Here is a 23,788-nt window from a genome sequence, read left to right on the forward strand (position 1 = left end):
GTTTGATGGGTCTGAAAAATGCTTATAGTTAAACACTATGAGCATAATCTACATAGACTTTTGTCATTTACTGGCATGTCCTGAAAAATGAATAGTGCAGTTGAGAGCATTTATCAGGTAGCCTTTAGATATTGTACTTGAAATCTGTAATTGAAAAATACCATTAATATTTCCACTAATTGGCATTTGGGTAGCATGCAATAAGTAGTCATCCTAAAAAGCTGAACATTCAATGTTTGTTGAAACATACAAGTTAGCGCGCTACGCGCCTGAAACAGGAAGCTCATACCATAGTGATCCACAAGATGGCAGTGTAGGCTTTACACAAACATGCCAAGTTGCATATATCCTGCTTTCAAAAGGTGATACAGCTCACTAAATCATATTCAGAGCCTGCAAGATTTTAAACAAACCTCAATTTAAGATATCCTGGAGCACAATTAATTTTTCAACAATTGATTAAAGTATGAAAGTATGAAGGTACAGAAACCAGAACATAAATGTTAATATATTTTTGTTTTGGGACAAATGTAAGTTCTGCCCACCTGTTCTTCCAGCACCTAGCTGTACTCATTCATTAATTCCCATTCATTACCTCAAAATTAAAGCCCCCCGTGAACCTAATCATCTCCAAATCGCCCGTATTTCACCCACGCTATTTTGTCATCTGGCAGTCAGAGGGTTGCCGATTCGATCCCGCCCTGGGTGTGTCCCTGAGCAAGACAAAATGTTCCTGACGAGCTGGTTTGTGCCTTGCAAGGCAGCCAATCGCCGTTGGTGTGTGAGTGTGTGTATGAATGGGTGAATGAGAAGCATCAATCGTACAGCGCTTTGGATAAAGGCGCGATATTAAAGTATATCAGTCTGTGAAAATTCCCATTTGGGAAACTATGACATTTTCCTGTCTGTGACTCCACCGCAAGGCCTCTATGTGCCCTTGACTTGCAGCAGCCCCACCGTGAAGGCAAAGGTGGGAAAATGGTCCCTTTATGATCACTTGGGCTCTGTTTGAAGATCTGCACTGAGAAAAGAGGCGATATTCCCACAGCTCGTGTGAAACTGCCATTGCGTTTGAAAGCGATACGGACACACTGAAACCAGAGCCCTGATGATGGAGTGTGCGCGGAATGCTTTTTTCAAGCTCCACTTCCGTGACAGAGTGACAGCCGGTGTCGGCGAAGCGTGGCGGAGTGGAATCTTACAGAGCCGGCCTGTGACTGACCTAGAATCGGCTTTCTAGCTGACTGAGTGATGGGCCTTGTTGAAGCGGACACGTGCGAGAAGGCGCACAAAGGAACAGGAAGATTTGGAAGGCTGTACAAAGAGCAAACGGCTATGCCTCGATGCTGCCTTCAAAATCAATCAATTGAAGGCGCCTTGGAAGGCACCGTTTTTGCACACTTTGGAATGGAGTGGCACTCCGTCACAAAGTCTCAAAATCAACCATAAGACGCCTCCTCCATACCAACAGGCTCTTTGGAAGGGTTGCACGAAGAAAGCCCTAACTGAGAACAACCAACAAATTCAAACTTCTGGAGTTCGCGAAACGTCATTGGAACTATGACTGGAATAGGGTGCTATGGTCAGATGAGAACAAAATTGAACTTTTTGGCCATGTACACCGTTGGCATGTTTGGCGTCAAAAAAGGGATGCATACAAGGAAAAGCAGCTCATACCTACAGTCAAATATGGTGGTGGATCATTGATGCTTTGGGGCTGTTTTGCTGCCAGTTGTCCAGGGGCTCTTGTTAAGATCAATGGCATAATGAATTCCATCGAGTACCAGGACATTTTAGCCAAAAATCTGGTTGCCTCTGCCAGGAAGCTGAGACTTGGCCGTAGGTGGACCTTCCAAGAAGACAATGACCCCAAACATACTTCAAAATCAACAGAGAAATGGTTCTGCGAAATCAAAATCAATGTTTTGCAATGGCCATCTCAGTCTCCGGACTTAAACCCCATCAAAAACATGTAGTCTGAATTGAAGAGGGCAGTCCATAAGCGCAAAACCTAAGGATGTTGAAAGGTTCTGCATGGAGGAATAGTTCTAGATCCCTCCAAATGTCTTCTCCAACCTTATTAAACATCATAGAAATAGGCTCAGTGCCATTATCCTTGCCAGGGGAGGCTGCACCAAGTACTAAAAACAGGGGTGCCTGTAATTGTGAAACTTTTGTGTCATTTTGGCCGATTCCATTGAATCATTAATAAAGTAAAATATTTTCCACATGTTGGAAAATTACAATAGATCTGGGTAATGGTATTATTTGTTGCTAATTTTCATCAAGGGCACCAATAATTCTGGACTGGACTGTAAATAGTGAATGGATTGTGGTGTGACATTGGCATTTCTCCCAGTTAAAAATAAAATAAAATAAAGTTACTATGAAATAATATATTTAAATACAACCCCTAGTGGTACCATTTATCCTTTACAAAATATTATGAGTATATACTCTTAATAAGGAAATAATTATTTTACCTATAAATAATAATGGCGTTACAGATACGTAGGTTGGCTTTGAATGGTATTTTTAATTTGCAGAAAAAACTGAATTGGCTTCAGGTGAAACCCCCAACCCCCATTCTCTGATCGTGCCGGAAGTCTACACTCACTGTCCACGCCACATATTGCGGTCACTGTGGAAGTAATATTTGCATGCCGTTTCCTCTGTGCGATATGCGGGGGATGTCTTTATCACGGTCTGCCAGCGACACATAAATACCTGTCGGGTGTGTGGGAGGTCACGGCAGAGCAGCGAAAGGGGAAGGTGAAGGAAACGCTCTGAGGATGTGACCCCAGCGCTGAACCGCAGGGGACAGTTTAGGTGAATCCCAACCCAACAGATCCCAGGGTAGATTCGCAGGTGGTTTTAATTTCCTGATTTTAGAGAACAATGCCCGATGAATGAGGAAGAGATTCTTTTGGAAAGCATCAGGAATGTCTCCTACATTTGCGTGTCGGTAAACACTCGACTTTAAATTGCCTTTCGGGAAGGTTAACTATAATCCTCTGAAACTACAATGAAAGGCATTTTGCATAGACAGCGGAAACGTTATTTCTCATACATATTTTAGACACAAATAAACAAAACAAAATCTCATACTAACATGCTGCATGATTTTCTGGACTGATTGAGGAACTGACTACCAAGAAGCTACTTTAAACATTAAATCCCCCGCCCCCCCCAGTTATTCTTTCGTTTTTGACTGATGTGACCAAACATGCAGATAACTGTACACAACAGTACACAACAGTACACAGTACCTTATTGGAACCGGTAATCAATTTATTCATTTAAACAGCATTATACAAACAGGATTATACATATTACTACAATCCACTGTGTGTAAATGAAATATATACAGGATACATGACCCAACGTAAGAAATGGCTTTCACGGTATCTAAAAAGGAATACTATACATAGCTTTCCCAAATGGAGATTCAGCATAAACGCACAGTATTGACACATTAAATGGCATATTTTTAAAGTGGTCTGTGAAAATCCAGCACAGACTATAAATACATATTTTACAGATTATTTCATCTTTAAATTTCATATTAGAGGAGCTACACAAATGCATAAATACCATTTTGACACTCCACCTTACCGTATACATTTTCAAACAAATAAAATTATAGTGTTTTTGACAGTGTTTAAAGTGTACCTGCCATGAGTGTGGTTTGTCTGGACCACTCATTGAACCACTCAATTATTTTATTATTATTTATTAACCTTTATTTATACAGGGTAAGTTGACTGAGCGTACATGCTCTTTTGCAGCAACGCCCTGTTAATGCCCCCCCAAGTAGCCTTTAAGCCCCAAGTAAATTAAGAATACAACTATACAATCTCAGAATTACAAGGAGTATGGTTTGATTTGAGTTTTTATGCATTTTACTTATTTGTAAAAATTCAGTTCCGTTTCAAATGTTTTAGTCAACCCATATGAGGCACTAATGATCACATATAACATAATGATATTTGTTTTCTATTTCAAGCACTATCATGGTATCCTTGGTGATGAGACACTTCTAAGAATCTTCCAATTACTTGTTAACCCTAAACTAGGGTGCGAAAAAGGATATTGCCTTCTAAGGTGGACTTAGAGGGCATTGTCTTTTATACAAGATACAGTCATTACTGTAATTACATGTTTCTTAGACGATTGATTGAGGACTGTAATGATGTCATTGTATTTTCAGCTGGGCCTCTGTCCTAATGGAACAAAACCCTTAAACATTCTCAAACCCCCGGCCGAGCTTTCAATGTCAAACCAGACACAGCTGTCCCTTGTTTACGTACTTACATACTTAAGTAGGCAGTACTTTTGGGAGGAGACTGGAAAGATAAGTTTAATAACAGCAAAGCCATTCATCATCTCAATAATAATGGTGATATTTAGTCTTCTCCCGCAGTGGGTTTGGTCAACATGATACACATTTCAGACTGTTCTTGTTTTTATTTTATCAATGTGCAAATATTCCACATTTAGGGTACAGATTTCCAAGTTATTAATATTGGTATTTTAGGCATCACTGGTGAGAATTTGGCAATCAGTGACAACAATGTCTGCTTCATTAAGTTGACACACAGGAAATATGTTTAAATCACATAAAAAAATGAATAATCTATATAATACAGTTTACCAGCAACTGTAACAGAAAATGTGTCAAAAAGGAAATTTGCTGAATAAAAATATATAATTACTGTACAGGTATATACATTTGATTATTTTTTATTATTTTTGTTGCCTTCATTTCGGAGAAATACGCCATCCTTAAATCCAGTACGTAACAGTCAGATAATACTACAGCCTACAAATCCCAGAATGCTGCTTGATCCTGTCCACTTAAGAGCATTCACTGTTGATGCTTCCGTTAGGTCAACAGTTGTACAGTATGGATAGTGTCTGGGAGGAGGTGAGGTAGCCTACAGACCCACACTCCCAACAGCCTTCAAATACAAGTACTTAAGCTTAAAGGCTACCAAAAGCTGGGGAAGAATTCATTACAGGGCCCCTTGCGTAGCTGCCCTCAGCATGCCCGAACACATTAAAGGACCCCTGCTTGGCATGGCTGCTCCAGCTCTCGTGACTAATCTGTAACACATTAGCTTTGCGGTTGAGGAAAAGTGCAAGCTAATTTCCCCCCCGTGCTGATGAGTCACCGGCGTACGCGGTTTCCGACGGTTTAAAAATAGAGCGAGAGACAGAGAGTCAGGACCCCACTCCTTTACTGCTTCCCCCTTCCTTGCGGCTGTCAAGGGACCGATTTTCCCCCGGCTTGTGGCGGATTCCTCCGGCCCTCGGGGGCCGGTCGGCGGGCGGCCGGGAGACCCGCCGGTACAGGAAGTGGAAGCGGGGCGGTCGGGGCTGGCCGTGCAGCTCGGCCTTGATCCTCTGCGGCCGGGTGTCGGGGGCCAGCTGCTGCACGCGGTCCCCGGTCAGCAGGAACAGGGCGTGGCTCTCGGGGTCGCCCACGCGGAAGCGGCGGGCGCACAGGCGGCACACGTCCGCGGTGGTGAACGCGGGCGGCACCGGGAAGGTCTTGGCCGTACAGCCCCCGCCAGCCTCCAGCAGGGCCACGCGCAGGTAGTTCTGCACAAACACAGGGAGAGACGCACTCAGCCGCTCAAGCGCCAGCATTCAGTCTGGGCCTTCCACTCTCCACCGTCCTCCGTCCTGGGCCTGGAGGGGGGGGGGGGGGCTGCCAGAGGAGCGAGTTCACTGCGCCATCGGCTGCTTTGATTGGTCAAATAAGTTCTGAGCGATGATTAAAACATCATGCCACCCTCCAGGGCCAGGGCTGAGGAACTCTGCTTGAACCTTAGTTGGCAGTCAGCAGAGTGGAGAATGTAATACCGTAGATGTACACTTGGCGGTGCTAACAGTGGTATGTCTAGCCATTTGTGTTTGTCACATACTGAGGGACAGGGCGCGTTCGTGTATTTAGCAACACAACAGATGTTTGTCCACATATCGCTAGCAGCTACGCAATGCAAGCGTGTCCGAGCATAGCTAATGTAGCAGCTAAACAATGCAAGCGTGTCCGAGTATAGCTAATGTAGCAGCTACACAATGCAAGCTTGTCCAAGTCAAGTTAGCAGCGACACAAAGTACGTATGTCCCAGTCCAGCCAGCAGCTGCAGAATATAAGTCTGTCCAAGAACAGCTTTAGACGCACGTGGAGTCACACATAACTAACGAACGAGGGCTTCCTTTGTCCGACTCCCCTCTCCGCGTCCTTCTCCTCAACCCTGTGCAGGAGAGAAGCGTCCCTTGGCCGCCTGCGTTTGGGCGGTACCTGGAAGTCTTCGATGCAGGGCCGGACGCGCTCGGAGGTGCGTCTGCGGTGCCACTGGTGGAGCGTGTTGCGCGTCTCCGAGCTCAGGGTGCGAGCTCGCTTCTCCTCCTGGAAGTTTCTGATGAGGGCCATCGCTCCGTACGCGCTGGTCAGGTAATACCCGCCTGGAGGAGAGGGACAGGGCTACCTTAGATTTCAGTTCTGTATGTTCGTGTGGATATTGGGCTTGCCTCACAATCGTGCAAGTCGCGCACCTTAAATGACTCACATGTCTTGGAATGATACAAAACATGTAATTAATTTAATGTCAATTAATTCTAGGCAATACTTAAGCAACATGCACCAGAGGGAGCGGCGTTAAATTATCACGGTCGTAGGAGTGAGCCCACAGGCTGACAGCTGAAGTCACTCACAGCTGTACAATATAACTCCACGACCTTGAGTGTGATATTGCCTTTATACAACAGTTCTATAGACAAGGCTATTGAACAACTAATGGTAATTTGAGACAATAATTTCAGACCCTAGATGCTGATTTAATGATTCATTTGGCTCCGCCAAACAAAATAGTTATATGGGAATTCCAGTAGCTACTGTTGCCAGGCAACGCTATAAATAAACACAACGACTAGCTCACCATAAAAAATGAGGAACACTCCCCCCCCTTGCCCCATGAGAAAATCTGGACAGACATGTTTGAAAGGTCACTGTAAGAGTAAGAGTTGAAAACATTTACGTATGTTGTCCTTCTAACATACACGGTAGACTATTATCAGTTGGCAACCCTCCTCACAAATCTAGCCACTGTGTCCCATGACTGCGAGATAGTACTTCTGTTGGCTGTGGTTTACATTATCTGTACATTTCCACTGATTTTACAGATATCTGTAAATATCTGTTAACAGACAGGGGTGATTGGAACTCCAGACAGGTTTGTTGGGTTTCACTGGGGCTTGTCTGGATGTATACTACACTCCAGTGAAGGCTCAGAAACAACACGGACCAAAACAGCGTTTCTATTTAATGTAAACAATGTGGATTGTGCTGTTGTACTGTATATCAGCACCTGTAGACTGTGTCTCGGCCAATCAGTCTTTGTCTCTTCTCTCTTTGTCTCACTCTCTCTCTGTTTTTGTGCCTTCCCCTGTATTTTTCCTCTGTCTACTGGTAGAACAGTCTACATGTGGCCTTTCCAAACACAGTGAGTCGAACAGCATTCCTGTGAGAAAGAGACAGCTGCTTTGCAGTGGCGCTAGCCTCAAGGGTCGGCTCAGCCAAGACCACAAGAGGCAGGCACGTGAGCGACTGTGGTCTGAATGACAAGGCGAGAATGATTTGTTGGTGTTCCTGCGGTAAGTGGGTCAGGGCGAGGGGTGAGAGGTGAGATGTCGTACCTTCTCCTTGCAGGAGGGAGGGGTCCAAGAGCTCCATCATGTACTGGATCTCGGCGTCCAGCTGGGGCATTTCGCACTGCGCCAGGACGTAGGTCAACATGGGCAAAAAGTCATCCGCGCCGTAAAGCCTCTCTGTCACACACAAACACACGGCGCGGCTGGTCAGACAGAGTGTGTGTGTGTGTGTGTGTGTGTGTGTGTGTGTGTGTGTGTGTGCGTGTGTGTATTCGGGCTTCGTGCTTGTGTGAGAATGCTTGCGCCTTAAAAACCCACACAGCACTCCTCCACCCAGTACACACAATAGAGTGCCCTGTCTTTGAATAAACACTTGGAAAGCAGCCAGAGAGAGGCTCTCGGTGGGGGCGTACCTGAGTTTTCCTCCATGATTGTGTAGATTTGCTTGCACACCCGCAGCAGCATGGCCACCTTCTTCTCGGGCGAGTACAGTTTGCCCATGACCAGGAACTTGTGGCGTATCCTCTCGATGGCGTCCGGGTCGGGGGGCACGGCCCCCTCCACGCCCAGCTCCTGGGGCTCCTTGGCTTTGGCCAGCGGCAGGTTCTCCCTCAGCTGCTGCCACGCCCCGCTGTTCACCTGGCAGTCCCGCAGGGCCGCGTCGACCACGCCCTTCAGGGGCTTCAGCACGCACTTGTGCATGGCCTTCTCCAGGACCTCGTCTGTGGAGAGAGGGAGAGGGACAGGAGGGTTAGTCTTATCCTACAGGAGCTGATCAGAGTGAAGACCAAACTTCTCCAGGACCTGGTCTGTAGAGGAACGGAGGGAGAGATCAGTTCAACTCAATGAAGTTAATTTCATATAAAAGTTGAAGACACAACACAATTGTATGAGCCCTGTAGACACGTAATTGTGCCGATGGGCTTCCAAATACTGACGGCATTGCAGACGGCCTTCTGAGCACCAACGTAATGCGTTTTTCCTTAAGCTGTCTTAAGCCCTCATTCCCACAGCAGCATTAAGCTCTCATTGAGCTTCACCTATAGCGGGCCTCAACAGGAGACGTGACTCTGTTAGCCATTATTCAACGCCACGCAAACCAGAGGAGTCCTCCCAGGACAATAAGCTTCAAAGAAAAGAGATTGGATTAACCGACGGTAATCCACTTAAAAACTTTACTTCAGCTGAAAAGAGCCCGGCGCCACCCAGCACACGTCCTCTGAACACACCATTTTGGGTAAGGCCGGGTGGCCCGGAAGTTAGCCAAGTTAGCTTCAGCTAAGACTATACTAAATAATGCTTTGTTGTGACTTTCCTTTGGGAAAGCACACACACACACACGCACACACGCACACAAAATGACTATATGGACAGGAAGTCTGAAACCGTGATCCACTGCTGCTGCAGCCGTGTGCTAGAGGGTCTACAGCAGACTGCAGTATTGTGCTAGTCCTCCATCATGAGTGCACTTATTGATCCTGCTTATGGATCCTGTCTGATATCGCCCCAATGTAGGTTTCCAGCAGAGGGCCCCGGGCGGAATGGCTCTTTTAAATACTGCAGCTGCAAAACAGCAAACAGGGACTGCCTTTGGGAAAATAACACGTAGGGGAGCTTTACTGTGTGATGCCATGACACAGACAGCCCGAGTGCGTGGCACTGTTCTGGATCTCATTACGTTCACTTGGAAGACAGGCAAACAGGTTCCCAGTTCGGCGACTTCTGCCAGATCTCATCCATCTCTCAGTGGGTTTAATCACTACACACACACATAGGAACAACAACAAACACCTCCACGACAAACTGGTTATTTTGGTGATTTGTGCTTCTCAGAAAGAAGAAATTTGATTTCCTTGTGGGCAGCCCAGGGCTATCAAATTACAGCACCTACCCCGGCTCGTTGTTTCCTGGAGAACGAAATTCAAAAAAGGAGCTGGTAACTGAAGCAACTCAACTGGTCGACCTGGTTTTGACACCCAAGGAGTTGCTTCATACATGCAGTATGAGGTCTACATCGACACCCATTTGCTCTCAGTCACACCCATGTCTTAATCACATGTTAAACTGTGGACTGTTTGCAGCTGGCTGCAGGGAAGTACAGGCCTCGGTTTTAGCCTCAGCTGCTAGCATCCGTCAACACTGTGTGTGACTATTCAGACCATTCAGACGGATCACAAAGACGCCATTCCGGCTCTTGCCCAGAACCCCTCTTTCACAAACGGTAAACATGCTTTTGGGACGGAGAAGCTGACTTATGACTCATCTGTGTGTGTGTCTGTGTGTGTGTGTGTGTGTGTGTGTGTGTGTGTGTGTTTCTGAGGGAGGGGGGGGGTTGGGGGCAGGCACGTGAGTCAGAATTCTTGCACCCTGGAATGTGCCAATAATCCTGGGAAATACAAAAGTGGGCCACATGTGGTATCCACTGGACCCCAGCTGTCATGAGTCACAGCTTCTGCCCCTGCAGATGTACAGAACTACACACTGCAGAACCTGCAGATGTACAGAACTACACACTGCAGCCCCTGCAGATGTACAGAACTACACACTGCAGCCCCTGCAGATGTACAGAACTACACACTGCAGAACCTGCAGATGTACAGAACTACACACTGCAGAACCAGCAGATGTACAGAACTACACACTGCAGAACCTGCAGATGTACAGAACTACACACTGCAGAACCTGCAGATGTACAGAACTACACACTGCAGAACCTGCAGATGTACAGAACTACACACTACAGCCCCTGCAGATGTACAGAACTACACACTGCAGAACCTGCAGATGTACAGAACTACACACTGCAGAACCTGCAGATGTACAGAACTACACACTGCAGAACCTGCAGATGTACAGAACTACACACTGCAGAACCTGCAGATGTACAGAACTACACACTGCAGAACCTGCAGATGTACAGAACTACACACTGCAGAACCTGCAGATGTACAGAACTACACACTGCAGAACCTGCAGATGTACAGAACTACACTAAATGGACAAATAAATGAAGGACAATCATCTTCTTCTTTAGTAATGTCCTCACTGCTAAAAATAAACAGCCCTTGAAACAGGATCTGTGATTTGTGCCCACTTGCATATCCCCTCAGGCAAAGACACAGAAGCAGCTCTGATGTTCCTCTTATGCTTCCCACGCAACAGAAACACACACACGCACACACACACACACAAAGACACAGACACAAAGACACACATAGACACACACACACACACACACACACACACACACACACGCGTGCGCGCGCATACACACACATGCAAAGACACGCACACACACAAAGACCCGCACACGCATACACACACAAAGACACGCACACAAAAAAAGACACAATGACACATACACACATATAGACAAAGACACACACACACCCAGACAAAGACACACACACATACACACACATAGACAAAGACACACGCACACGCACACACACACACACACAGCGTTGAATGGTTTTTAAATAACTATGGAACGTATGATTCATGTTATCCTTTCATGCCAGTAAGCTGAAAAAGAGCTCAGTTAAGTTCTTGATGAGTCTCTCCTCTTAAGCACTGCAGCTCTAACAAAACTGTGCCACCCCATAATGTAACTTCAGGGGTGCCTGTCCACTCCGGTGTATCGCTCTGCTCTGTCAACACAATCACAATACTGATCACAATATACAGACCAGCTGAACAGGGCCCAGAAAAACCTGCTCAGTCCAGACCACGGTATATTTCAATGTCGGGGTAGTAAACACTGACCCACTTGTTGCTGACCAGAGAGCCAAGCGTGGAACAAGGGGCCCGTTCTCCATTTTTACTATGGTCACGTCCCCCTGCCCACGAAAGGGAAATGAGCACCAACAAAACTCAACAACACAGGAGAGCAACAGAACTTCCCTCAAAGCCTGCTTCTGTTCAGCCTGGCACGATAGAGAGAAAGAGAGGGAGGGAAAGTGAGAGAGAGTGAGAATGAGAGAGAGTGAAAGTGAGAGAGATAGAGAATATGAAAAAGAGGGAGAGAGTGAGAGTGAGTGAGAGAGAATATGAAAAGGAGGGAGAGAGAGAGAAGCACCGCTATCATCCATGAACGGACAGTTTTAGCGTGAACCCTTTGCAGTACACACAAACGGCAGGGGCGTGAAATGCTGCACTCCTTGGCGAGTAGCAGCTCAGGTCTCAGCAAAATCAGTACTCAGTAGTCAACAGTCAATAGTCAATAAATGACAATAGTCTCTAAACAACATTGTTTAGACCAGAGAAACAATGGTCTTCCTGACTACTGATTTGTCAATAGATGGCAGTCAAATTGTGTACTAGCAGGCGACAAGATAACATTTTCAGTGAATAACCTGGATAAACAACCCCTGCCGTGTCATGAGAGCCTTGTCACGCAAAGGCAACAGCGCTGTAGGGACCAGGAATAACAGGTTTCTGCCCAGGGACTGAGCTCATAGGCTGGCTGGTTGCTTGGAAACCCAACACCTGCATAACCCCATACAACCCTTTGCTTTGACCAAATACCAGCCCTCCACACATGCAAACTTAAACTGCACTGCCTTTGACCACGACTGAGAGATACCCCCTCACACTGGAGTACAAGGCACTGCATTCAAAGTCCCCCATACTCATGTCAAACGCCACTGAATCCAGGCGAGGACATCAATCAGTCACAGCAATGCCCTTTGAAGTTCTAATTAGAAATGGAATACCAAGGGTTCCATTACGAGCATATCCCCCAATTAAAGGACTTCATGGAATCAGTCTGCTCAAATTCAATGACCCATGCAGATCAAGCAATACTGTATAACATATACTACAGACCATCAATACAGCATTTCAAATCACCTCTATTGAATGTTAATAAGAAAAAAAAGAAAAAAGTCCTTGGGTGTTTTTCCTAAATTCAAGGGCATAACATGTTTTCCCTGTGGCACGTGAAGGAATCTTAAGGGCTGTAACATAAAGCTGCAGGGGGGGTGTGAGCAGTGGGGCAGGCGACGGGGCTCACCGATCTGGCTCTCGTGGATGAGCTGCAGCAGGGAGGGGTCGAGCTCCGAGCTCTGGCACAGGTAGGCCTTGAGCTGGGTCATGAACTGCCGCAGGGTCTGCAGGAGGTCCTCCCCCGAGGTGTGAGCGCCCCGGTTCTCCTGCAGGAAGCTGATGTGGTCCTGCACCAGGGAGCCGAAGTACGAGTCCTTGTCCTGGGAGAGCTCCAGGACCTGCCGCTGCAGCCTCTTCTCGGGCGTGCGCAGGGCGCTGAACACGTCGCTCATCTTGCGGAACTTGCCCTTGAGGGTGGTGGGCAGGGCGAAGCTGCTCCTCCGCAGGCGGGAGGGGCGGGAGGACGGGGACGGCGTGCTTTCGGGGTCGCTCCCCGCCCGGGCCTCGAAGTCGTCCTCTTCGTCGTCCAGGCTGCTGTCGCCCACGACCGAGGCCCCGGGGCCCTGCAGGAAGATCTCGGGGCTGAAGTCCACCGAGTCGGACGAGGAGGAGGAGCTGATGTTGCTGAGCCGCAGGCCCCCCGGGGCGTTGCGGTCGGGCTCCTCGGTGGAGCCGGGCCGCGTGTGCGGGGACAGCGAGTCGTCCAGGGGGTCGGGGTGCGGCCGCAGCAGGACCTGCGCCGGGGGGACGTCGATGGGGGCGCTGGCGGGGCCCGCGCCGGGCGAGGGGCCGATCCAACTGGCCGTCTCAGGCATGGCTCTACCGTCTCGGGCCGTGTCCGAACCGGGGTCCCGGGTCTTCGTTGAGGGCGGTTCGCTGTTCACCCAGGCGACCTTGCCTCGGGCTGTGGAGGGGGGTTTGGGGGCCGAGGGCTCCTCCGGGAGACGGTGCGTCCGCAGGAACAGCGGGTTGATGAAGCACAGGGCCCCGTTGGGCCGGCTGCACTCCAGCTGCGATGGGGCTCGCGTGCGCAGGGCGGGCAGGGTGGCCCCTCTCCAGCCTCGGTCTCGTCCGGGCTGCGGCGAGTCTCTCCTCCGGCCGGCAGAGTCCCAGAACGCTGTCGGAGCCAAGCGGGAAGAGCGTCAGGAAAACTACCACACAGCAGGGTTACCTACACGTCAGCACACCAAAGCCTTCAGCAAACTGCACAACAAAGGCCCGTTTGTCAAGGCGATTTTCTGTTTGCGGTCCGTAGCGGTATGTACTGGGCTGCGAGACAGAGAAGTTAGGAACAGTCCTTTCGCAAGTGAATTCTTAATCAGTTCTGCCGACAAACACAGTGGTATGAGTCACATATGGAGGTGGGAGGGATCTTTCACTCCTCCCAGTCCCTCCCTCCTTCCCTCCCTCCCTCCCTCCTCTGACCGAAAACACGCTTTTCCCCACAGCGTCTGAGAATGCAGTAATCCTGTTAGTGTTATTCTACTCGTCTTATCATTCACTCCCCTTTAATTGTGCTGGAATTATTCTCCCCCCCCCCCCCCCCAACTACCCAGCAACAAAGTTCTCAGAAACGAGCAACCGCAACTCATTTTCCGCAAAAATATTTTTCTCAGTCCGTAAGAATGTGATGTCTTAGCACTATCAAGACTATTACTAGGCAGTACCTACGCAGCAGAGACACATAAGGCCATCTTATCTTGGTGGTGTGAGTGTCAAAGTGTTTCAGTGGCTGCTCACACACAATATGCATTTCCTAGCAGTCAGTCTGATATGAAATATCATAGCATGTTTTTTAAGGGTTTTATGCAATCGCAGAAAAAACCATGAAATACTAAATACAAAGAAACTTTAAGATGCAGTAAGTCACAGCTACACATTGACCATGACTGCACCTCAGAGGCAATATGGGGAGGGTGTGTGTTTTCTTTTGAAGTGGGCGGGAAGTTCCAGCTCCTGAAGGTGTGTTGTACAGTGCTGGGAAACTGTCAGGAAACTGTCAACAAACTGTCAAAACTGAGCATTGACATGCCAAAACCAGAAGCCAAGATTTAAATCTGATAACACACCCCCAAAAAACAACAACACACAATACTAAATATACCGTCAGGATATTTTGTGTGCTATTCATAAAAGGCCCCCCCCCCCACAAAAAAGAACCACGGCCTAAGATAATTAAATAAGACCTATGGCTTAAATGAATAAAAGCAACATTGTTGATTTATGCACAATTACATGCACTTTGTTTTGCTGGGGATTACACTTTGCCGAGTGAATGAAAACTACAGCTTGAAAAATAACACACTGAAGTAGTTAAGACTAATTCTGTGCGCTTTCAAAAAATGCCCAAAGACTGACAGGTTCCCGCTGAGTAGTACCAGGAACTTCTTGGGAGGAGAGGTGCAGTGATCCGATAAGCTTGAGCTCAGTGTTCAATTAGCTGACTGACATTACAAACACACCTGTATATAACACGTGCCTTTAATTTTCAGCTCTTGAGTGATTCAATTCACTCACAGCAGGCTACTGCTACAAAAAGTCACATTTAAACCATTTCATCCCAAAACTTGAAATGTGCTTGGTGCAAGTTTGTTTAAACAATTGAATTCAGGTTCAGAATAACTTTCAGTTAAATATTAAACAAAAATGTATTCCCTGCTGAACAGGAAAAACAGCAAGCTATGTTTTGAAACAGCTAGTAGCTGGTTGACCAGTTCAGACCAGCTCCAACATGGTTTGACCAGCTCAATCTAGGATTTAAAACAGCTGGAAGCTGGTTGACCAGTTCAGACCAGCTCCAATATGGTTTTGAGCAGCTCAATCTAGGTTTTGAAAGAGCTAGTAGCTCATTGACCAGTTCAGACCAGCTCCAACATGGTTTGACCAGCTCAATCTAGATTTAAAACAGCTGGTAGATCGTGACCAGTTCAGACCAGTTCAAACATGGTTTAACCAGCTCAATCTAGATTTAAAACAGCTGGTAGCTGGTTGACCAGTTCAGGCCAGCTCCAACATGGTTTGACCAGCTCAAGCTGGAGATGCCACAGATGCCCCCGCCACCCTCCCACCGCACCGGTCCAACAGCTCCTGGCTTTCTCCAAAATAAACGCTCTCAGCTGTTTCAGGACGACGCAATTGCCGCACTCCCGGCCGTAAAGTTGCAGCTCCCTCGCATCACCCGGAAACTCAGTTCGGCAAAATTTTAAAATAAAATGTATGATATTATGAACAAAACAGATGATATGAAACGGATGATTCTAAAAGCGGCTAGGCAGAGTCTGTTCTCACTGTGTGTGTGTGTTGTGTGTGTGTGTGTGTGTGTGTGCAGAGCTCCTGGCATGTCTAAAATGAGCAGCATGCCCTCCTGATGCCAGAACGCGAGGGCAGAGGACTGCGTTTGGCAGCAGCACTCAGGGGAAACTCGTCGCACCTTTCAGAAAGGTTGCTGGGTGGGACGTGTGGGAACACAGCCAGAACGCTAGAAACCCCCACGAGTCACACATTCACTGCTATCAGATTCAGTTATGACACTTCTGGAAAATTCTGTGAACGTTCATCCGGTTCGTTCGCAAGTCGAGACGACTCTGTAGCTTTCCATTCAAAAAAACCCCTGCACGGCTGTCTTCCATGTACATTAAGGGATACTTCGTATTTGTGATGCTAGCATTCCTCTGAAACATACTGGGGGGGAAAAGCTCCCTTGCTGTACTTTCTGAATTCCTGAGGTCCTTAAAGAACTTTTACAGGACACAAATCATCCGAAATGTCACAAGATACATGCCACAACAGCACATGCAGGCCAAATGAACATATCTCACCCATGTCTCACTGGTTATGCCCTGCTTTAATACATGCATGTATCTTCCTGAACGCATATGCTTCATATTTCTCATGGATGACTAAAACTGCCAAACTGTTTGCTGGCGCCGACGTTCTAAAACCACGCCACGGGTAGTTTTCCACAGAGTACAGCTGGTTTATAAATACTTCAGCTGTAAAGACAACTGCTTCATCTCTTCATCGGTATACCGTTTCTCGACTCTAAGAATAGAAACACAGGGCACAGTACCCAGCCCAAGGTTGAAGGACAGAGAATTCCCGGTCCCACATATCACAGAAACTGTGCCAGGCAAGTGCTACTAAATGCACTCTCTGGAACCAGCCTGGTTATTATAATGAACATTTGCTTATAACAGGTGTGTGGCTTCTGTAAACACTATTTTTGCTAAAATACAAAAAAAGGCAATTGGGAATATTTTCTCAGCAAGAGGATACTGCTACTGTGTTTTCAGTCAGAACTCTGAGCTCATGCCAATCACAGCAACTTTATTATAATAGGCACCACATACACTTTAATTGTATTTTTACAACTCCAGATATTGTTACAGTGCAGCATGAAAATAGGCGGTGAATTGCAGTGAATCATTGTAACTAACTGTAGCGGTAAACATTAACCAAGCACTGTAACTGTAAGCAAACCAAGCACTGAAACTGTAAAGACTAACTGAGCAGTGTAACTCTAAGCACTGTAACTACGCACTGTAACTGTAAGCACAGTAAACACTGTAACTCTAAGCACTGTAACTACGCACTGTAACTAAGCAGAGTAAGCACTGCAACTCTAAGCACTGTAACTAAGCACTGTAGCATTAAGCACAGTATGCATTGTAACTGTAAACACTAACTAAGCGCTGTAGCTGTGAGAACAGTGAGCACTGTAGCTGTAAGAATAGTCAGCGCTGTAGCTGTGAGAACAGTGAGCGCTGTAGCTGTAAGAACAGTCAGCGCTGTAGCAGTAAGAATAGTCAGCGCTGTAGCTGTAAGAATAGTCAGCGCTGTAGCAGTGAGAACAGTCAGCGCTGTAGCAGTAAGAATAGTCAGCGCTGTAGCTGTAAGAATAGTCAGTGCTGTAGCTGTAAGAATAGTCAGCGCTGTAGCTGTAAGAATAGTCAGTGCTGTAGCTGTAAAAATAGTCAACGCTGTAGCTGTAAGAACAGTGAGCGCTGTAGCTGTAAGAATCGTAAGCGCTGTAGCTACAGTGAATTCAGGATGAAAAGGGAGGAGGATGAGGAGGTGCAGACCTGCTCCCTGCTCAGCCACCTCCTCCAGCTCAGCGTGGGTCCGGGCTCCTGCGATGGCCTCCGGCAGCCGCAGAGGGAAGGGCAGGACGTCCCTGACCAGAGAGAGAGAGGAGGGAGGAGGGAAGAGGGATGTGAGAGACAGACACAGGGCTCATTTTCATCAGACAGCGTCTGGAGCAATGCCATTCAGCAGAGCTCAGAGGCCAGTTCTGTTGACATCCGGGAGACACGGAACTACACACACACACACACACACACACACACACACTAATGCACGCGCACACACGCACACACACACTTAATATCTTAAACTATGTAACACACTGGCTATGACAACTTTGGGAACACTAGCCTGGTTTTTCTGGAAAATAAAACCTGGGCATTAATCTCCTGGAAATACACAGCAATTCTGTTTTATTTTCCAGACAAACCAGAGCAGTGTTGCCAAAGCAGTCATACATAGTAGGAGAGATTAAGTGTGTGTGTGTGTGTGTGTGTGTGTGTGTGTGTGCCTGTGTGTGTGCATTTACACTTTACTGCTGTGTTTAGCCCTTCTGATTCTACACCTAAAATGTGTAGGTGCCTAAAGTTAATGTTTTTGGCATTAACCCACAGTAGCTGGTGTACATTATTTTTTAGTTTTTAAGTGTCATTGCATCGTTTTTTTTGTGGTCCTGTAAAGTAAACAGATGTTTTCCAGTAACCAGTTTCAACCGGTCTGGCTCACTCATGTAAGAGTATCATATCTGCACCAATCCTCGTGCCTTGGTGAAGACGTGTATAGTATTTTATAATAATCGCTGTATTTGCTGACAGCTGACATGAATTTGCTGAAGTCGGCGGGAAACAAGACAGACGGAAGTTTCAGAGCCAGATTTCTGCTTTGGACTTGGGCTCCTTGCATTCATTTCAAAGAAACGTCCTATTTATGAAACTACATGAGCCAAAACGTCTGCAGGCCCCACACTTTCCAGGAAGAACAGTGCCAAGGTTCTACCCACCAACCCCCCATCCCCTCCTCCTCCCGCCCAACTTCCTGTATTAGCACAGTCATAACTGAAACACTAGTAATAACGGAGAATAAGCATATTTATGTTGCGTTACGTAGGTGAGAGACAACTGCCACGCCAACAGAGAGAGGGGCTGTGGTGCACCGTGCCAGAACATGCGGGGTCCCTGCAGAGGATCATGGGAGGAGGGGTGGGGGCTACCTGCTGACGCAGTAGAAAGCCACCAGGCGGAAGAGGTCTGCGAAGCTGATCCCAGAGCCCTCCAATGAAAAGGCTGCAAGCAGAGGCAGAAAAAGAAGAAATAAACCTTTATTTACATAAGAACGAGGGGAAGAACTGTGAGGGAAATGTGTTTGTCATTCATTATTTTAGAATTCTTGCTAGCTTAAACTTTGCAAATGTTCCTTCACAGTGCTTTACATTAATTAAGTTAATTGCTTATGCAATGTATTTTGTGTTGAGGTAGCAGCAACATGATTTTGCTATAGCCCTACTTGTTGCTAACGCTTAACTAGAATACATACATTAGGTACATAGAAACTCCTTCTGTTATCCATATATGCAGTAAGTAACCTCAGAACTGAATGTTTGGAGCTGTTCCTGTTGAGCTCTCATAACACAGCTTTTGTTCTGCTTCTGAGTTTCTCTCCTTGTTGTTATTGACTCTAAAGAAATTGCACAACAGAAACACAGCCTTCCTGCGCACGTAGGCCACTGCTGCCGGGTGTACTAATTAACATCCATCACAATTAAGGAGGCGTTCGGAGCCTCCCACATTCTGGCACGTTCCACAGCTCGGCTGCACAGAGAGCGCCGGCTGAGGAACCGGTCTTTGCGCCGAATACCAGAAACAATAGCTGACAATAGCTACATTCAGTGTGCGCCTGCTAGACAGGAGCTCTCTCCCCAAACAGCTAGACCCCTTCCAATAGGAGGGATTTGCTTTATTTCCGAAAGGCCTTCGGAAGACAGAGATGAGCACAGTTGCACAACACAACACGATCTGACACACAGTGATAAATTCTAACAAAAAGTTAGGACTGATAAGACAACTGAAAAGACAGCACCTTTTCTGAAAGAAGAACAGCTTCAAAAGCAACATTCTTCAAAAGCACCTTCAATAACTTCTAAAACAATTGGCATTTTGAATAACAAGTAGAAAGACAAATGTGTCCAATTGGCCTGCAGCAACACTATTGTGCGTCATTTTGTATTCCTGGTTCACACACGCATTGTCAGTATCAGTGCATGCACGCTCTGGTGCGTACACGTGCGGCGTCAGAACGTGCCCCAGGGTAGGTGCAGCTGCAAACAGCACTCAACACACACCACAGAGCAACTACAGCACTCAACACGCACCACAGAGCAACTACAGCACTCAACACGCACCACAGAGCAACTACAGCACTCAACACACACCACAGAGCAACTACAGCACTCAACACACACCACAGAGCAACTACAGCACTCAACACACACCACAGAGCAACTACAGCACTCAACACGCACCACAGAGCAACTACAGCACTCAACATTACATTACATTACATTACATTACATTACATTATTGGCATTTGGCAGACGCTCTTATACAGAGCGACGTACAACAAAGTGCATACCCATAACCAGGGATAAGTTCGCTGAAAGACCCTAGAGGGAAGTACAATTTCAACTGCTACCTGTACAACAAAGATAAGGATGAGGGCCTTTTTTTTTTTTTTTTTTTTGAGAACAAAGAAACAAACAAACAGAGCAAAAGTGACCAAAGTTAACTATCCAAACACTGCTTACCTAGCCAACTAAAAATACCGATACACAAAGCAAGTCACAGAGACAACAATTAAGGTTCAGAGCAATTAAGAGCAACTACAGCACTCAACACACACCACAGAGCTGCCACACTGTGTGGCGTGTGTCCTGTGAAAACTTGCGCTTGTTGGCTAAACACCGTGTTCTGTGGCTAGGTCGCACTGCGCTAAAAACATTAGCGGGGACCTGAAGGGCACCGCAGGCTTGGTGCCCTGGGGGGCTGCTTAGGAAAGGCCAGGAGAGAGAGCCACACAGGCGGCTGAACACAGGGACACGCAGGCAGCTGAACAAAAGGGGTACACAGGCGGCTGAACACAGGGCCACACAGGCGGCTGAACACAGGGCCACACAGGCGGCTGAACACAGGGCCACACAGGCAACTGAACACAGGGCCACACAGGCAACTGAACACAGGGCCACACAGGCAGCTGAACACAGGGCCACACAGGCAGCTGAACACAGGGCCACACAGGCTAAGGCAGCCTGCAGGTGTGGGGCTCACGGTGGTTTCAGGGTGGGAGGAAGCAGGGCATCATTAAAGAGAATTATGGGACAATGCTAATGTTAGCAATAATGCTAACCATAGCCAAGACATCAATTAAGACCCAAAACCAAGGGTTGTAATAATATTGAATATTTAGCTGACGCTTTTATCCAAAGGGACTTATAGTTGATTTGACTAAACAGGGGACAATCACCCCTGGAGCAATGCAGGGTTAAGGGCCTTGCTCAAGGGCCCAACGGCTGTGTGGATCTTATTGTGGCTACAGCGGGGTTTGACCCACCATCCTTTTGGGTCACAGTCATGTACCTTAGCCACTAGGCTACAGGCTGGTTGTAACCAACAGGTTTTCAGAATGTAGTAACACGACATGGCGACATGGCTCAGGCAGTAAGAGCAGTCGTCTGGCAGTCGGAGGGTTGCCGGTTCGATCCCCTGCCCGGGCTGTGTTGAAGTGTCCCTAAGCAAGACACCTAACCCCCAAATGCTCCTGACGAGCTGGTTGGCGCCTTGCATGGCAGCCAATCGCTGTTGGTGTGTGAATGGGTGAATGACAAGCATCAATGGTACAGTGCTTTGGATAAAGGCGCTATATAAATGCCAACCATTTACCATTTAGTAACATTTGAATACGTAGTAACCAGTCATAACAAATCATATTTATTCATAACCAAACTGGTCTATACCGCACTCATCATCACCATAACAAACGGCAGGTGTTATAACAGTAATAACAGGAACATGGAGAGTGAATCACGTACTGTACTGGCCCTCTTTCACAGGGAAGTCTCTGTGAAGAACAGTGGATGCGGTCTCGTCCAGACGCAGGGAAATCACCTTCTTCTGCAGCTTACAGGACTTTCTCACCAGGAATGTCTGTAAGGCAAGTTACCGCAAGCGGTAGAACAGGTCAGGTCTGTTCCAGAAACCACCTGTGCCTCAATGCACCTTATTATCTTTTTAATACCTTTCATCATACGCACAGGTGGGCTCCGGTTTCACGGTTGCCTAATCCACTTCAAATCTACTTGCGTCATACACATGATGCTATTACAATACGACTCTTTTGATTGGGGCGCACTACACAGGAAGTCTTTTTTAGATTCGGTGTACTTTAGAGGGGAGTTTCCATATTAGAGTGCCTGCTAGCTCTAACACATTTCCAGGAGGAAAAACGTGGCGGGAATTGAATCACTCAAACCCAAAATTATGCAGTTTATATGAATGTCACTAAGGTTCTGACAAGGCTGACATTGTTGGCACCCTATGGTTGTCTCCAGAGTGACAAACGCCAGAGGAACAAGTCTGTGGTGGACTGCTGTCTTCTTGCCCCTACGCTGACCGCAGAGGTAAACGGGTGTGGGAAGTTCCGACTAAAGAGCGTATCTCACTTCTAGGGGGATCCCCGTGATGGCCGGGGCGATGTCACTTCCACTTGTTCCAAATTTAGGAACATACTCCCACCCAGTCGATAAGCGCAGACACAAACGTCACCGTCACAGTCAGAGACACAACTACAATGCTTCTATTCAACCAACTAAATAAACCTGTTTGTCACTTTGGCATCTCTTCCGGTTGATGGTCATCTCTACCTCTTACCAAAGCTCATGCTAAATGCACATTTTGTGTTTTTGAGTCACCTTTGGGTAAAAGCACAAGCTAAATATACAAGGACATCACATGTTTGTGATCTTATCTTGCTTCACAATGAGTTTCCCGCTAGAGATTATATACATATATACACTTGTGTGAAAAAGTATTTTCCACTGACTATTGCATATTTGTCATGCAGAATGGTTCATTCCAACAAAATGCTATTTTATACAAAGGGAACAAGAGTAAACACAAAATGCATGCATTAAGACAATGATCCATATGAAATAAAACAAATTAAATTAAAGTTTTGGAGTGGCTTAGACTTGAAGCCTATAGAGACGCTAGAGCAGGACCTGTTTTGTGTTTCATTCAGTGTGACAAATATGCAGTAATAGAGGAAATCATGAAGGTATGGGGGCGCTGCACCTTTCCACGGCACTGTAGATACCCCCAAGGTACTTTCCATCCCTCACGGAAACCAGGAGGGCAGCAGCTTGAAGAACCAGGAAACTAATCGTTTATGGTTAAACTAGCTAGCTGACTAACATAGGCACAGATAAAGTTCATGACATTAAATTAGAGAAAAGCTGCCTGTGAAGTCATATACACACATCCTCTGTGGCTGACTGAGCCCTCCAGACGTCACTGAGGGACGGAAAGTCCCCTGGGACAGAGTACCCGGGGCAGGAGGGCCGGGGCGGCCCCTATCTCACCCCGGGAGGCTGGAGCTCCAGGATGCGGGCGGCCTCCTCCTCGCTCAGAGAGAGCTGCAGCCAGACGGGGTGCGTCTGCACCAGCCTGTCCAGCACGCTCATGCGCCTGCGCAGGGACGAGTACCCCGAGTCCCGGGTCCCTGGAGCGCCCCCGCTGGAGGGAGGCTGCAGGAACACCCCACTCACCATCTCCTCCGCCCTGCACACACAAAACCACCAGAGTGAGCAGGGCCAGAGCAGAATGGTCCAGTGGTGCTGACTTTACTGACTTTACTATACTTACTTTACTTACTTAGCCTTACTTAGTTCACCTTACTCGCTTCACCTTACTTCCTTTACCTTACTAAGAGTACTCATCATATCTTATTTACTTACTTTACATCACTTTCTTTACCTTACAGCACTTATTTACTATACTACTTACTTTTTGGATTAACCTTACTCACTTTACGATTTTTTTTTGCTTGCTTTCCCTCACTGACTAAAATTTACTGACTGATGTCATCTAAATGATTTACTTTACCTTCCCTA

The 23,788-nt window shown here is 47.0% G+C and overlaps 1 protein-coding gene across 2 annotated transcripts in view; it reads right to left on the reverse strand.

The window, feature by feature from the left end:
• Positions 1-3,270: 3,270 nt before the first annotated feature.
• The window catches only part of LOC133118081 (ras and Rab interactor 2-like), a 36,213-nt gene continuing 15,695 nt past the window's right edge, over positions 3,271-23,788 (reverse strand). For both annotated transcript variants that reach the window (XM_061227775.1, XM_061227777.1), the window contains exons 4-12: positions 23,258-23,456; positions 21,710-21,824; positions 18,839-18,911; positions 17,628-17,719; positions 12,674-13,663; positions 8,073-8,381; positions 7,705-7,836; positions 6,311-6,474; positions 3,271-5,604 (exon numbers count right to left, since the gene is read on the reverse strand). In XM_061227775.1, the coding sequence (XP_061083759.1) occupies positions 5,224-5,604; positions 6,311-6,474; positions 7,705-7,836; positions 8,073-8,381; positions 12,674-13,663; positions 17,628-17,719; positions 18,839-18,911; positions 21,710-21,824; positions 23,258-23,456 (2,455 nt within the window). In that variant the 3' untranslated portion in view covers positions 3,271-5,223. The remainder of the gene's footprint in view (positions 5,605-6,310; positions 6,475-7,704; positions 7,837-8,072; positions 8,382-12,673; positions 13,664-17,627; positions 17,720-18,838; positions 18,912-21,709; positions 21,825-23,257; positions 23,457-23,788) is intronic.

This window comes from Conger conger, chromosome 18 (assembly GCF_963514075.1).
Source record: "Conger conger chromosome 18, fConCon1.1, whole genome shotgun sequence".
NCBI lineage: Eukaryota > Metazoa > Chordata > Actinopteri > Anguilliformes > Congridae > Conger > Conger conger.